The sequence below is a fragment of the Heterocephalus glaber genome, unplaced genomic scaffold, assembly GCF_053883595.1.
Source record: "Heterocephalus glaber isolate CG9 unplaced genomic scaffold, H.glaber_assembly_v1.0 deba00000738, whole genome shotgun sequence".
Taxonomy (NCBI): Eukaryota; Metazoa; Chordata; class Mammalia; order Rodentia; family Bathyergidae; genus Heterocephalus; species Heterocephalus glaber.
In genome coordinates, this window is record NW_028258161.1 from 3,418,393 (window position 1) to 3,433,418 (window position 15,026).

Consider the following 15,026-nt stretch of genomic DNA (forward strand, 5'->3'; position numbering starts at 1 on the left):
CCCAAGCTGCAGTTTAAAAAAAAAACAAAACACAAAACCACGATTCCAAAATTCTGATTTTCCTTGTCTCTTTTTTACCCATCTTTATTTCTTCCATCCTACCTCATAATATACGTCAAGGGAATAAATGAATGGCCCATCTTCCGCTTAGGCGTGTAATACCACTGAACGAGGAAGGACGCAGCTGCTAACGCCAGGGACCCAGGGACAAGCGGCCTGCGCTCGGCTGTGTCTCCTCCCGGTGGATGTCCTGAACCACGCGCAGGAAATCCAAGGGTAACAATGCAGCCGCCAGCCAGCCAAGACAGGGGCTCTCGATATTAACCTCCACTTTGCTCCAGGTTGGCCACAGCACACGCAGGCTCCTCCCTGCAGCCTCGGGAAGAAGTGCCCATTCCTGAGCCCACCTCGGGCACCCAGGAGAGGCCAGGATCACTCCCCACCCTCTCCCGGAGCTGGCGCCGGGTGAGACAGTCCTGCTCAACCCACAAGGCGATTCCACAGCCTGCGTTGAGGGTGCTGTTGTCACATGCAGCCAAGCTGTGTAAAAATTAACAGTCAGAGAGGAGGGTCTGGGCTCCTAAAGAAGGCAGCACAAAAATAAAGACATCAAAACTGTGGCTGGAGGTGCATCTAAAGAAGGCCAAGCCTCGAGATTAAGACACAGCGGGAGTGGCGGTACAATACCTATACTGTATAGGCAAGATCTACAATCCCAGCCCTTGGGAGGCTGAGGCAGGAAGATTGCCTTGAGTTGAAGGCCATCCTGGGCTGGATAGTGAGTTGAAGGCCAGCCTGAGCTATACAGCAAGACCCTGTCTTAAAAAAAAAAAAGACACAAGGCCAGGCCTACATGCTTCTCTAAAGGATAAACAGTGACCAGGGCCGGGGATTTAGCTCAGTGGTTCTGTCGCCTGCCTCACAAGTCCAAGGACCCGAGTTCAATCCCCGGTACCAAAAAAAAAAAAGAAGAAGAAGAAGAAACAGTGACCAGTGCCTGCCTGGCAAGCGTGGTCCTGAGTTCGATTCCCCAGTACAAAAAAAAAAAAGAGAGATAAACAGTAACTTAAAATTATACTGTAATTAGCACCAGGAATTCCAGATAGGCATCAGTCACCCAGGTAGGTGACCAGAGCATCGGGACCCATCCCTTCCCCAAAATGCCTTCGTTCTTTCCATGCACACCCTTGCTATGTGACTTGCTTCCCTATTGGATCAATATTAGCTAAGCAGCTGTACTTGTGACCATATAGGGCTGATTGCAGTTCGGACCATGTTGTAGCCATGTTGCAACTTTGCTGTCTAAATTATCCCTGACAGAGGGGCTGCCACCCCTCTGGGGACCCCTCCTGGAAATCCAGAAGCGATTTTTCTCTCCTTATTTCCAATAAAACTCTCCTAACTTCTTCTTTTGGTTCGAAACTTCATTCCTCAGTGTTGTGGGGCCACAGACTCGGCACATTTGACATCTCACAGGTCGGGAGCTATATATTATTATATTACTACATATATTGCTATACATATTACCTATATTACTGTTACCTAAAGAAGCCATGCTAGGGAGGCAAAAAACAATAGTTGTTCCTAAAAGGGTAATACCTGAAACACCAAAATACTCTTCCATGGTTTGTTTCAAAATTAAATTTTGCTTCATTCTAGTTAACTTTGTGTTCTATGCACCAGGTCAAAACAGAATGAACAGAATGCTTCACGTGAGGTAGGAGCAGGTGGCAAAGATGTCAATGGCTCTGAGAAAAATTCAGTGTCAGCCAAATAAAATGATTCACAAGCCACCCAAGAATATCTGTCCTACTGATTTACATAATTACATACTGCTCTATCTAGAACTAAGCTGTAGCTCTCTGAGGGTCAGCATCTGTATTATTCTTTACTGTTCTCAGTGCATCTTACATGATAGGTGCTTAATGAATATTTGTTAAATAGCAAATGATTGAACTGGTTTGAGGGGATTGTTTTCAACATCACAGGCCACCCAACATCCCCCTTATCTGATGCCTGAAATGTCAAAATTTGCGGCTAATTCCTTTGACATCAGTCGTACTTCTCAGGAGTGCAAACACTCCCGAGAGAGATCAGTATCCAATATCATTCACATCTTGTTCTGAGTTGGGTTTTGGTTTGGTTTGGTTTGGTTTGGTTTTTGCAGCATTGGGAATTGAACCCAGGATACTTTACCACTGAACTACATCCTCGGCACTTTTTATTTTTTATTTTGAGATAGGGTGTCACTAAGTTGATCAGGCTGACATTGAATTTCCCTGCTTCAGCCTCCCTAGTAGTTGGGATTACCAGTGTGTGCCACCTGCCTGCTGTGAGTTGGCTTTTGAGATCTGTCCCACAGAGGGTTAAAAAGAAGAGCAAAGTGCAGAGAGGTCTTGGGGCAGGAACCTACTTTCTGTCAGTCTTGCTTGGGGTGACCTAGGCTCACAGGGAGACCAGTGATTGTTTTGCCCTTAAATCCCAGGAGAGTGGCCCCGCTGTGGTTAAACACAGCAGGAAACTGCAGTTCTTTGACACTCTGCAAAGGAGGAGGAGATGATGATAAATGTATTGTGTGTCTCACAGTGAAAGGGGCCAGAAGAGTAAAACCACCTACAAGAGCAAAAAGATTTCTGACTCTTCCTCCTAATCCTGAACAGCTGGGCTTCCCCACCTTGGTCCTGGCCCAGCCGGGGAGATGCTATGAGGGGATGGATACGAGGGGAAGAGGGAGACACAGGCTCCCAGAGACAGGCTTCCTGGACACTCAGGAAGTAATGACTCTGACCCTTCATGATCTAGTTCTACATAGAAATTTGAGAAAATGCCTTGAAAACGGACAAATTTGTAAAATCAGTTACTACACTGTTATGATTTAGATCAGTACCCCCCATCTCATGTGTTTGGAAGGTGACTGGATCGCAGAGGCACTTCTACTTCTCAGTAGATTCATCCATGGGTGAGTGTGAGGCGGGATGTGCTTTGAGAAGGTGGCCCTGTTGGCAGCGTGTCACTGGGGTGTGACCTGAAAGTGTGCATCTCACCTCCCAGCTCCTCCTTTCTTCCTGCTTCCTGGCTTCCATGAAGGTGGGCAGCTTCTTTCCTGGGCCATGCCTTTCACTATGCCTTTTAAGAATTGGAGCCAGAGACCATGGACTGAACCCACTGAAAGCCATGACTCTACATAAACCCCTCCTTTATGTTTTGAGTGTAGGGTATTTTGTCCCAGCTATAGGAAAATGACTAATACACCTACTTACCAATGGCTTCTTTTTTTCAAGGATGAATGGAGTGAATTGTATTTTACCCAGCATTCGGAAACAAGATCCTGGAGCCATTGTATGGTTAGTACTCAAGAGATGGCTTTCACCACGAGGTCCATATTCATTCTCTTCCAAGAATATAACAGCTTCTTCAGACAAAGCCCCCAGCCTGGTCATCACCGATGCTTAAGGAAAGCCAGGCTGCTGGATGGTGTCAGGCAGTTCCCATCAGGGCCCCACCTGGCCTCTCAGAAGGGACACAAATGGCTCTGCTGGTGAGCTCTGGAATCACATGGGCTGGGAAAGCACAACAGACCTATTCTGCAGTGCCTCTAGTTCCACATTCCTGTTCATTCTACCAAGCACAAGGAAGCACACTTTTAAGGGTCCTGTTTTCCTTGTGGTTTAAGAATATGAATTATCCTTATTTTTTCCTCATTACACAATCAGTGTATCTTTATTTTAGAAAACTTGTAGAGGGGTAAAAAGTTTTTAAGAAAATTAAAAAATCATTCATAATTTTATTACCCAGAGATGACTGACTAGCGTTAACATTTTATAGATTTCCTTCTGGTTTTTTAGTGTATCATACAGGTTTTGTTTTCATCCTTGGTTGTTACAAAATATGATTTTACTATATCTAGTTTTGTATCTTTTTGGGTTAACATATTCTCAAAAGCATGTCTTCATAAACAATCACAAGTTTGATCATGAAAACTATGTACTTTGTTTGTTGGTACATTTGTTCATTTGTTTGTTGAGACAGGGTCTTTCCATGTGGTCCATGGTGGCCTCAAACTCACAGTAATCCTCCTGCCTCAGCCTCAACAATGCTGGGGTTGCAGGTGTGCACCACCATGCCTGGCTTGAACACTACACACTTATGTCCTGTCAGCCCAATAATATATGGACAAGGTCTGCTGCCTAAGACGGAGAGGTAATAAGATTCCCTGCTAGAAGAGACTGGTCCCTAGTGGAGAGTTCTTTTATAATTCAGATCTTACGTGCGTATCCCTTCTATGACCTCATGAAGTCCCAAAACCTACATCATGGGGAAGCTTTTGAACGAAAAATGGAGATAAGCCGCTCCAATAAATGAATGGCGACTCACTGGAGGGATTGCAAAGCTCAGAGGGAGGCATGGGATGAACTTCAGAAAAAGTAGCACTGAGGGAAAACCAGAGAGAAATGTGTTTCATAAAAAAAATAGTTGAACGGGCTGGGGATTTAGCTCAGTGGTTCTGCCGCTTGCCTCGCAAGCACAAGGACCTGAGTTCAATCCCTGGTACCAAAAAAAAAAAAAAAGAAACAGTTGAAGCTACTGCAGAATATTGGACCAGAGATTACTAAAGGACATAAATTTAACACCAGACCCGAGTTTCTGTTTCAGTCAGGGCAAGACTTGTAACAGGGAAACAAGCCTGCCTGCCGAGGCAGCGTGCATCCAGTCAGGAGCAAGGCACCTAGGAAAGGAGAGCCCACGGGATGAGCTGTATTTTCACTTCCAAGGGCTGAGCACTCCAAATCTAGGCCACGTCTGCAACACTGAAGCCTAAACTGGGTCAGAACATAGGGGTAAGCAGCACAATTCATCACTAGGTTGTAAAAATAGTCATGAATTCACCACTACAAACGATTAAAACCCCCATTCACAGTTTCAACAACATCACCTCGGTTATTCTAACCATCTCCGAAGGGACCTACTTTTTCCCTAATTTCATCTGCTCCCTCTCATGGATCTGATCTAAATCAAAATTAACATTCTCACCATTCTCAAAAGCTTTGATGTCACCAAAACTCTTAAGTGGAATTAGAAGACTGTCATGGATTTCAAAGTTCTCCACCAGCCAAGGTCCTCTGCTCCGGTTTGCATCCTGCTATCAGCAAACCAAGCATCAAGAGCCATAAACAGGATCCATGCACACAAATGCTCATTTCCTTTGACTAGGTACTAAGGATATAATCCAAAATATGAGAAAAGTATATACACAAATGGGTTACTCAAACAATATTTATCTCCATGACCTGTTGGACAGCACTTACTTAAGGGCCGGGGTTTAGCTCAGTGGTTCTGCTGCCTGCCTTGCAAGTGCAAGGTCCCGAGTTCTATCCCCAGTACCCCCAAAAAGAGAGCAGGACGCTATCACAGACAACTCTAGGGTATGGAAAGGCAGGCTTGGGGAATTAAAACAAGGACGAACAACAAAAACTTGAGGGTGTATTCTTAGCAGAGACAGCAAAAGGCCTGCTGCTTTTCCATCTTGAGAGCCACGGTGAGTGATGGAAGGAATGGATGGGGCCCCTAGGAGTGGGGTAGGCTCAGGCAGGTAGAGGCGCCCCGGGAAAGGCAAAATTTAGATCGCTCAGAATTTGCCTCCTGAGAACTCCTTCCCGACCCCTGAATCCAAACCACCAAAGAGAGGGTTAAAGGCAACACCCAGCTCACAAACCTGAGGTCCTAGGAAGCCGGTATCACAGTTTTGCCAGCTCTCAGGGCAAAGGCAAGGTTTACAGCTGCCCACCTCCCACAGGCGCCCGCACGCACGCGGACACGTGGACGCCAGGTCGCAGGAGATCCCGGAAAGACCTGAGACTTTTGGGCTTTGTTTGCAGGACTCTCCAGGTGTCTTTGCCCGTGGACGCTCCCTGAGGGCTAGAGCTCTGGTCCTGAACCCCCTCGCTGAATGGCCCTCAACAGCGCGCCAGCGTTAAGTGGGAGAAAGAGAGGACGAAGGGAAGACCGGGGAGACCAGAGGAGCTGGCGAAGCCAGAAGTTTTCTGCTGAAAACGCAGCAATGCACCCCACACATCCCGAATTGTAAGAATACAGGACGGCTTTGGACATGGGGGCCTTGTGGATGCGCCTTGAGACCACAATGCCGAATGATATAAATCAGACAAAAAGGTTAAATAGCGCACGTTTTTTCTTATATGAGGATCCCAAAGTATAAATGAGTTAAAGAGCAAACTGAAAGAAAGACGATAGGAGACAGGTGGACTATGGGAAGGGGCGAGCGGGGGATGGAAGGAGGGGGAGGGGAAAGCAAGAGGCTCGATTCCCCACGGTCAATGCCTTCATTACGTATCGCAGACATACATTAATAAAAAGGGGGAGGGCCGGGGACTTCGCTCGGTGGTTTCGCCGCCTGCTGCGCAAGCGCAAGGACCGGAGTTCGATCCCCGGTACGAAAAAGGGGGGGGGGGCATAAAGCTGTGTGTGGTGGCTCACACCTGTGATCCCAGCACTAGGGAGGCTGAGGCAGGAGGATCGCCCCGAGTTCCAGACCAGCCTGGGCTACATAGCGGCACCCTGTGAGAGAGAGAGAGGGAGAGGGAGAGGGAGAGGGAGAAGGAGAGAAGGAGAGAAGGAGAGAAGGAAGGAAGGAAGGAAGGAAGGAAGGAAGGAAGGAAGGAAGGAAGGAAGGAAGGAAGGAAGGAAGGGCGAAGACCCAGCCCGGCTCGGGGGCCCTGGCCCCCCTTCCATCCCCAGCCTGAGCCCCAGGCTCCCCCGACAGGATCCGCGTTGCTGCTCTAGCGCCACCACCTTCTAGCCACGTGGCCCGTTTTTAAAAAAACCTTTCTTTCTCCATTTATTTTTTTTTCACATTTTTATTTTCGTGCATATCGGTTGTACAGATGAGGGGGCTTCATTCTGGCAGATTTGTACCGCACATGGCCTACTTGAATCATTTCCTCCCTCCACCTGCCCCCAGTGTCACATTTCGGGGTCCACTGTGTATAATGTGTTTCGACCCTATAATTGCACCCTGTTGCCAGCCCTTGCATGCCCTCCCCTCCACCTCTGGGCTTCAGTTTCCTTCTCTGCGAAATGGGATAGCAGGAGGGCCTCGGGGATTGACTGTTTCAAAGCGGCTGCAGTGCAAGCCAGGGGCCTGCAGACTGCGTGCCCGCAGGCTGAGCGGCGGGCAGGGACCGCTTCCCCTCCCGATCCCCTTTTCCGAGCTGAACCCCGGCTAGTCCTCACCTCGTCCGTGAACTCCTCGTCCGTGAACTCCTCGGCCCTCCGCGATCCAAACCCGCGGTGCGCAAAACGGCTCTGGATCCTGAGCCTGGGCAGCCGGAGAAGGACGCCGAGGCACGAGGGTCACTGCAGGGGCAGCGGGGAAGCGCGAGAGAGGCGGTGTGAGGCTGAAGGGAGGCGCCGGCAGTGGAGCGGCCGAGGGCGGCTCGTTGGTCTAGGGGTATGATTCTCGCTTCGGGTGCGAGAGGTCCCGGGTTCAAATCCCGGACGAGCCCGAGATTTGTTTTGTTTTATTTTTTTCTTTTTCCTTTCTCCATCTGAAAACGATAACTATCTAATTTTTCTCGGACAGCCCATTCTAAACTGAAATGGAGCCTCACTGGTCCCGCGAGCCAAGCATGCCAATCTCTTTCGTTTTGGGAATCTGGGGTTCAGGGGAGCTCAATTCACACAATCGGTGGTTTCAGTACAACAGAGAGCACGGGATTCCCTAAGTCACACGCCGCAGCCTGCACACCCGAGCGGAGGACGCAGGGGACCGGCGGCCTCCCGCGGAGCGCCGTCTCCCAGCTGGGCGCGCGGCGTCCTGCGCGCTCACCAGCACGGGCGCAGTGACAGCAACGTCTACACTACGATCCAAGCTCAAAAACTGTCGATGCTTTGGTTCCCTCTTACGTATATTTATAACATTTATTGATCAGTCCCCGAAAAATTCACTTTGAGGTTCTTGCAAAAGGAGGGCTCGTCCGGGATTTGAACCCGGGACCTCTCGCACCCTAAGCGAGAATCATACCCCTAGACCAACGAGCCGCCGTACATGCTGCTTTTCCACCACCCTAAAGGTACGCGGAGAAACAGTCCCGCGCCCCCAAGTGGTTGTGTGGTTAGTTTACATGCTTCTTGTGGCTGTTTTGTATTTTAAGGTATTACGTTTTCTATCCCCTTTTTGCTGTTTGAAAACAAGTGACAGATGAAAACAATGGCCTCACTAATGTTATATGGACCGCTTGTTTCGTAAACCGTAGTTTGTTTTATGTTCTTGGTTAATAAATTACAACGAGCCTGTGGCAATGTCCCGGTAGTGCATCCAGACTGTCTCTCCCTTGGTGACTCCTGCCTGTTACACTCATTCTTTTTCGCATTTTCCAATGATGGTAGAGTTGTCCGGTTCTTGCCAACACTTTCTTAGGCTAGTGTTCAAAGCTCCCCCTTTCAAGTCTTCTGAATCCCCACCCCTGTGTTTTTACTCCAACCTCTTCTCTTCAACTGGGAAAATCCATCTGATTTTGGGTAAATCCCAGAAGGTTCTAACCTTCCCCAGGGAGAAAATCCTCTAACGTATCAAGTGCAATTGGATATGGTATATACTTCAGTTGCAGCTCCTGGGCTCCAATTTCTTGGAGGACAAGACACCCAAAGCCAGCACTGAATTCTGTGTAACTGGCAACTGTGTAATTGTTGCCCCATTGGCCTGATACCTTTAGGTAGGTGAAGAAGGAATGATTTCTTAATTATATTTTTAATCCTTAAATCCTTCACATTGACACTTACAAGAGATAGCAAGTTGGTACTCAATAATTCTGAATGAGCACAGTTTGTCCCAAATTCCTTAATACAAATTTTTGTCCTTTGACACATAGTAATTGTGAATTGTCACTAGGAAACAACATGCAGATAGGATGACTCTGCTAAGTAAACCTGTTCATGTATTTATTTTTTCATGTGTTCATTGTTCTTTTGCCCAACAAACATTTGGCGAAAATTGTGCTGGACACTGAACTGCCAACTTCCTTCCTACGGTTTGACACCAGAAAGTTAGAGCTTTGGGTTCTAACATTCAACGTCTGCCCTTCTTTGTTTTATTTGAAACCACTCTAACTTGAACCTTCAATTCTTAGGGTTCCAGGCAAGAAGGATAAGAATGCTCTTAATGTTAATGAGTTCTAGATGCCAGGATAACTGTATTCACCAAACATTGTTTCTACAGGGAAACAATGTAACCACTTGAAGCCTCCAGCTCCCAAAATCTGAGAGGGTCTCTATGTCCTCCGACCTCTCCTGGATTTACTACAGTTATTATCAATTTAGCTCCCCTCCCCTCTCTTCTACTTCTCCTTAGTGATTGAAAAGGGGTTTGGCTTTTACTCTGCCAACTAGATACCACAGCATCTATCACAATGATACAGGAAGCTGACAGTAACAAAATTCGGAATTCCAGTTGCCTATTTTATGGTAGGAAATACCTTATCTTGGTAGGAGGAATGCCTGTGGCCCTTGTCACGGCACATCCTTCCCTAGAACTAAGTCCCTGTGAAGCAGGTAGAAGTAGTTAAATTGTTGCAGGGAGACAGAATCTCAAGGGGTGTTTTATCCTAGCTACGTTCAATGAAGAAGCCTGGTAACAAATCTTTCTGTAATAATTAACACCTCCCTATGGACTCAGTACTCTGTGTCCCCTAATTGAATGTATTTGTATCTAGGAGACACTAAAATCCTATTTTTCAGATTCTCAAAATTTTCTATCAGAGATACCTGTCCAGGATTAAGACACTTTTTTCTCTGAGATTGTTAACAAAGCCAATTTAGGGCTGGGGATTTAGCTCAGTGGTTCCGGCGCCTGCCTCGAAAGTGCAAGGTCTTGAGTTTGATCCCCGGTACCAAAAAAAAAAAAAACAAAGCCAATTTGGCTTCCGGCAAGTCTATCTCAGGTGGCCTGGCTTTTATCTTTGACTGTCACCTGGAACGTGTTGCTGTCACCATCCACAGATTTTCTTGTGGCAACCAATCTTAAAGACAAGGACCATCCAGAATTAATTAAATTTTTTAAATTTTTATTTTATTGGTATATTTAGGTATACAATATAATGACATTCATCATTGGAAATTTATACCTTTACATAATCTCTCTTGGTTCTTATTTTTCCCTCTTCCCCCGCCCTCCCTTTAACCCCTCCATCCCTCCCTATTTACAAAGACTTTGTTTCCATTTTTTCATTTTCTCATGTTAATTCCTTTCCCTTCTTTCCTTTCAGAGTTAATTAATTTTGATGATTATACTGTACTTCCCTGCAGGTTGTCCAGGTTTCTTTTTTCTGAAATGTCTCTCAAATTCTGTTTCCTCTCCACTCCCCCACTGCCAATACCTTAACCCTCACTCTTACCCTGTTCTGTCAAGTGTTACCTTTTACAAGGTCATCCCCTCTAATCACACTCCACCGCTACAGACAAGGACAACTCCAAGTTCTTCCCAGTATGACCATGGCCTAGAAAAGAAACTATCACTCGCTCCTTCCCATCTCTCTCCCTCTAGGAAAATTGCAAACTACACATGATTTGCCTACTGTTTCACACACCCGATATACACCTTCCTCTTTCTCTGAATTTGCTATTCCTGTTTTTGTTTGTTTTTAATCTAAGAGACCCACTTCTCCATTCTTCACTGGAGTGGGGGCAAGAACATGAAGACAGGGAGAGGGTCATTATGGGGGAGCCCTACCCGCCCCCCCAGCTGCAACAGGGTCTTGCTGGGATTATAGGCATGTGCCACCACATCCAGCTTCATGCTAAGCTTCTTGTGAATTTTTTTCATCCTTAGAAGTTCAGGGGCCGGGGATTTAGCTCAGTGGTTCCACCACCTGCCTCGAAAGTGCAAGGACCCAAGTTCAATCCCCGGTACCAAGACAAGTACAGAGGAATTTTTTGGGCTGGGGATTTAGCTCAGTGGTTCCACTGCCTGCCTCTCAAGTGCAAGGTCCCAAGTTCAATCCCCGGTACCAACATAAATAAATAAATAAATAAAATAAAAATTCAAAAAAAAAATTACGCACACTATTTGGGCCAGGGATTTAGCCCAGTTGTTCCAGTGCCTGCCTCGAAAGCATAAGGTCCCAAGTTCGATCCTCGGTACCAAAAAAAAAAAAAAAAAGAAGAAGTCCAACAGCTGGGTGTGGTGGCACACGCCTGTAATCCCACCACTAGTGAGGCTGAGACAGGAGGATCACCCTGAGTTAGAGGCCAGCCTGGGCTACATAGTGACTTCAAGACCAGCCTGGAATACATAGCAGGACCCTATCTCAGAAAGAAAAAAAATCATCTCAAATATGACACTTCCTGTGAATCTTCTCCAGATACCAGTGGTTCTCAGGAGAGGCAGGGATCCTCCATATGTTGAGCGCCATCCTAAGTACTGGAGAAGCTTTAACACTACATGTGTCTTTCAGAGCCGCTGTCCCTGTTGGCTTGGGTTTCTCCTTTATTTGCCCTTTTCTTCAAGCACTTTAAGAAAACCTGAGTATGAGTTGTGTATCCTGAACGGCTCTGTGCTTCTCGAGAGCCAAGTTTGTGTGTTCCGCATCTACATTCAGTTCATACCAGTGGGATTCCGGCCACACTTCCAAAGGGCTCTGCAGAGAGAAACAGAACAATGTGGTTCTACAGGCTTTCAAAGTTTCCTCTCGCTAACAGTAAGGCTGCTCTGAGGTTGCCATAGGAAAAGGCTAAACCAGCAAGACGTTGGGAAAGTGCTGAGAAGACTGACTTGAGACAAAACCTTAGCGTGAGAGATTGTGCCTAGGGTTCCTTCCTCACACCTGTCCTAATTATCTAAAACTTATTCTCCTCCCTTTCTCCATCTGCCTCCCACTTGATTCTCTCCTTTCTTCATCTCACATCTTTCTTGTCCCCCGCATCTGTCCATTTTTCCCTTTCGTAGGCTCTCTGCCTCACAATCTTTCCCAACACAGCAATACGGTATTTGTTGGGCAACCAGTCAGTAGGTCGAGGCAGTTCAGGGCTGAACTAAGCAAGTTGAGCAGGCTCAGCAAAGGCGGCCCAGAGCCAGGGGCAGGAAAGTTCCTCACCGGTTTTCACTGACACCTAGAGAGAGACATTGGCGGGCAAAGCCACAACGGACAACACATTCACTTGTGATCTGTGCAGTAGGAAGAGCTCCACCCCCACCCTTGTTCTGGCAGTTCCAAGCCACAAAGACGGGGCTTGCTGGCACCTATAATCCTCACACTCCAGAGGCTGAGGCAGGGTGATCCATGTAAGCTCAAGGCCAGTCTGGACTATATAATGAGTTGAAAACCAGCCTGAACTACATACTGTAGTGAAATCCTATCTCAAGAAAACCAAACCAAACAAAAACAGAACAAAACAAACAACAACAACAAAAAAGAAGGGACTCCACCCAGAAAGTTAAGGCAGCTTGGAGAGTTCTTTTTACACTAGTATATTTTTCAAGAGGAAATAAAAACGATCGAATGCTATATGTCTTATGTACCATTTCCCCAAGACAAATGTAAATATCATGCATCACAAATATATACTACTAATAAAAAAGAAAAAATTAGCTGGCAGACTTCTCAAGGGGGAGTAAAATGATCAAGATGTGACATGTCTATGTACCAATTCCCCAAAATGAGGAGGGAAAAGGAATTAAGATACGTTCTGTACAGGTACCGACCCCCCCCCAACCCGTGAATGTAATCATTATGTATTGCAAACATGTACTAATAAATTTAAAAATTTTAAAAATCCCTCAAGATGAATGTAATTCCTCTTGTTGTGTATCTCAACTACATACACGTATTTTTAATAATAAAAAACACAAAAAGTAACTGGCAGAATTTCCCAAAAGGAAGTAAAAAGAATCAAATGAAATGTCTATGTATCAGTTCCCCAAGATGAATGTAATTATTATGTGTTGCAAACACACACTACTAAAAATATAAATAAACCGGCAGATTTTTCAAGTTGCAACACGTAGATGCTCGAGCCCAGGTAAAAGACAGACCTCGGGGACAGGGAAGAGGGGGCATGTTGGAGCTGGACCACTGAATGAGAAGTCTGTCCACCCACTCTTAACTGTTCTTTTTAGCTAAATGAATCACTTCTTTTCTTGGGCTGAGGCAGGGAGCGAGGAGACCGAGGCGGAGGAAGCGCCGTTGCCCTCTGGGGCTAGGAGCGGCTGAGCTCCGCGTTCTAGGCCACGCAGGCAGTCCAGGGCTCTGCGGCAACCCCAGGCCTGCAGTGCGGGCCCCGCCTAAGGGAGGGGCTGACGGACAGCCGGCTCGCCCAATCGTGTGCTGCAGAGGGCGCCGGTCCGGACAATGAGCGGGTGGTGGGGCGGGGAGGGGCGGGGAGGGGCGGGGAGGGGCGGGTGGTGGGGCGGGGAGGGGCGGTGGGTCCGCGGGGCGGCGAGAGGGCTCGTCGTGCAGGGCTGAGCCGCAGAGGGAGCTGGCGGAGTGGGGACGATGGCCGTGCCCGCCGGAGCCGGGGCGGTGGTTGCAGCCTCCGACAGCAGACGTTGGCTGTGGTCGGTGCTGGCGACAGCGCTCGGGCTCTGTGAGTGAAACCGGGCCGGGGGTCGCGGGGGCGCCGGGGCCGCGGGCGGGGAGCGCGGCCTCCGCGGGGCCCGAGCTCCTGGGCAGGCGGGGCGCGCGGCCGCTTTCTTCTCCCGGGACCCACAGTGCGGGGAGGCGGCGCCGCCACCCAGCGCCTCCCGGGGCTCCCCGGGGTTCCCCTGCCTGCCTCGGTCGTGGGGTCCCAGCGGGTGGCCCAGGCCCCCGGGACGCCGGCCGGGACCCGGGATCAGGCGTTCCCCACCTTCGGGAGGTGGCGGAAGGCTGCAGGTTTTCCAACTGCGGGGCCTTTGTTGGTTTGTTTCCTTGTTGCAAGCCAGCGTTTTGTTCTACCTTGAGAGGTCTGCGAGGAATGTGCTCGGATCCCTTCTTCGGAATGGAAGAGCCCTGGAATCTCTCATTTGTCTCATCTCCGGGGTCTGTAAGGCACCCAGAAGAAATTTGCATGACTTCTGGGCAAGAATGCAAAGAGCCAGGGATACCAGTGAGAGGACCTGGCTTAAAAGAATTAGGTCAAATCCGTGATTGTATGTCTAATTCCATATCTAGTTAGACAAGATACAGAGCATTTTAAAAGCACGATTTTACTTGAACCAAATATCCTGACTCGAGTTCAGGGAAGACCTTTGGCTCGATTTACAAGAATCAGAGGAGTTATTGTACGACATCAGAGGTGGTGTCTTGCCGCGGGACTTTTTCTGTGTTGTTCAAAGGTACTTGTTGCTGTCTCAGTATTTGGTTAAGTAATGGTTATACAGAGGGCCGCCTGCTAAGAAACCAGAATTTTTTTTTCCTTCCCTTTTGTTTTGCAAAACTTCGCAAGCATTTCTTTTATGGAAAAGTCCTTTCGAGGCAAGTCTTTGGGACCAGGGAAAACAGGGGAAGTTTAGTTGGATTAACCCCGTGCCATAATTTAACCAGCGACTCCTGGGGTTGTGTAGTGGAGCCAGTAAAGTCCCTGCAGCCTTCAGAGCTGGCAGAGGAAGATACACCTTGTACATAGAAGACACGATCCTCTGTATTAATGTCTCATAAGCAAAAAGAAGAGGTCAAAAGTGTGTTTTTCAGTTGTTGCTTGTATCTGTGTTTGAGAAAACAAGTAGAAAACAGCCTAAAACTAAGGTTTATGAGAAATTCTTTGGGCTGGGGATTTCGCTCAGTGGTTTTGCCCTCTCCCTTGAAAGTGCAAGGTCCCAAGTTCTATCCCTGGTACAAAAGAAAGAAAGAAAGAAATCCTTTTTATGCCGGGCAGAATTATGTGTGAAGTCAGACATTGAGGGGAGGACAAAACAGTCAGGGTGATCATAAACTCAGGGTGCTAAACGGAGCAGAACCAGGGAACGGTTTTTCCACTTGAAGACTGGCCTTGACCTCCTGAGCTCAAGCAGTCCTTTTGCCTCAGCCTCCCCAGTCTGG

At 47.7% G+C, this 15,026-nt stretch overlaps 1 protein-coding gene and 2 non-coding genes across 5 annotated transcripts in view; 2 read left to right on the forward strand and 1 right to left on the reverse strand.

Moving 5' to 3' along the window:
• The first annotated feature begins 7,448 nt into the window (after positions 1-7,448).
• Trnap-cgg (transfer RNA proline (anticodon CGG)) lies at positions 7,449-7,520 on the forward strand. Its single transcript has one exon. It is a non-coding gene; the product is annotated as a tRNA-Pro (tRNA).
• Positions 7,521-7,983: 463 nt separating this feature from the next.
• Trnap-agg (transfer RNA proline (anticodon AGG)) lies at positions 7,984-8,055 on the reverse strand. The gene has a single exon. It is a non-coding gene; the product is annotated as a tRNA-Pro (tRNA).
• A 5,372-nt stretch (positions 8,056-13,427) lies between these two features.
• The window catches only part of Mpzl1 (myelin protein zero like 1), a 70,354-nt gene continuing 68,755 nt past the window's right edge, over positions 13,428-15,026 (forward strand). For 2 of the 3 annotated variants that reach the window (XR_015449488.1, XM_004865202.4), the window contains exon 1: positions 13,428-13,593. Coding sequence is in view for 1 of the 3 variants with exons in the window: in XM_004865202.4 (XP_004865259.1) it covers positions 13,503-13,593 (91 nt within the window). In the remaining 2 variants the exon portion in view is untranslated. The remainder of the gene's footprint in view (positions 13,594-15,026) is intronic. The other variant, XM_021244654.2, reaches the window with a different exon arrangement.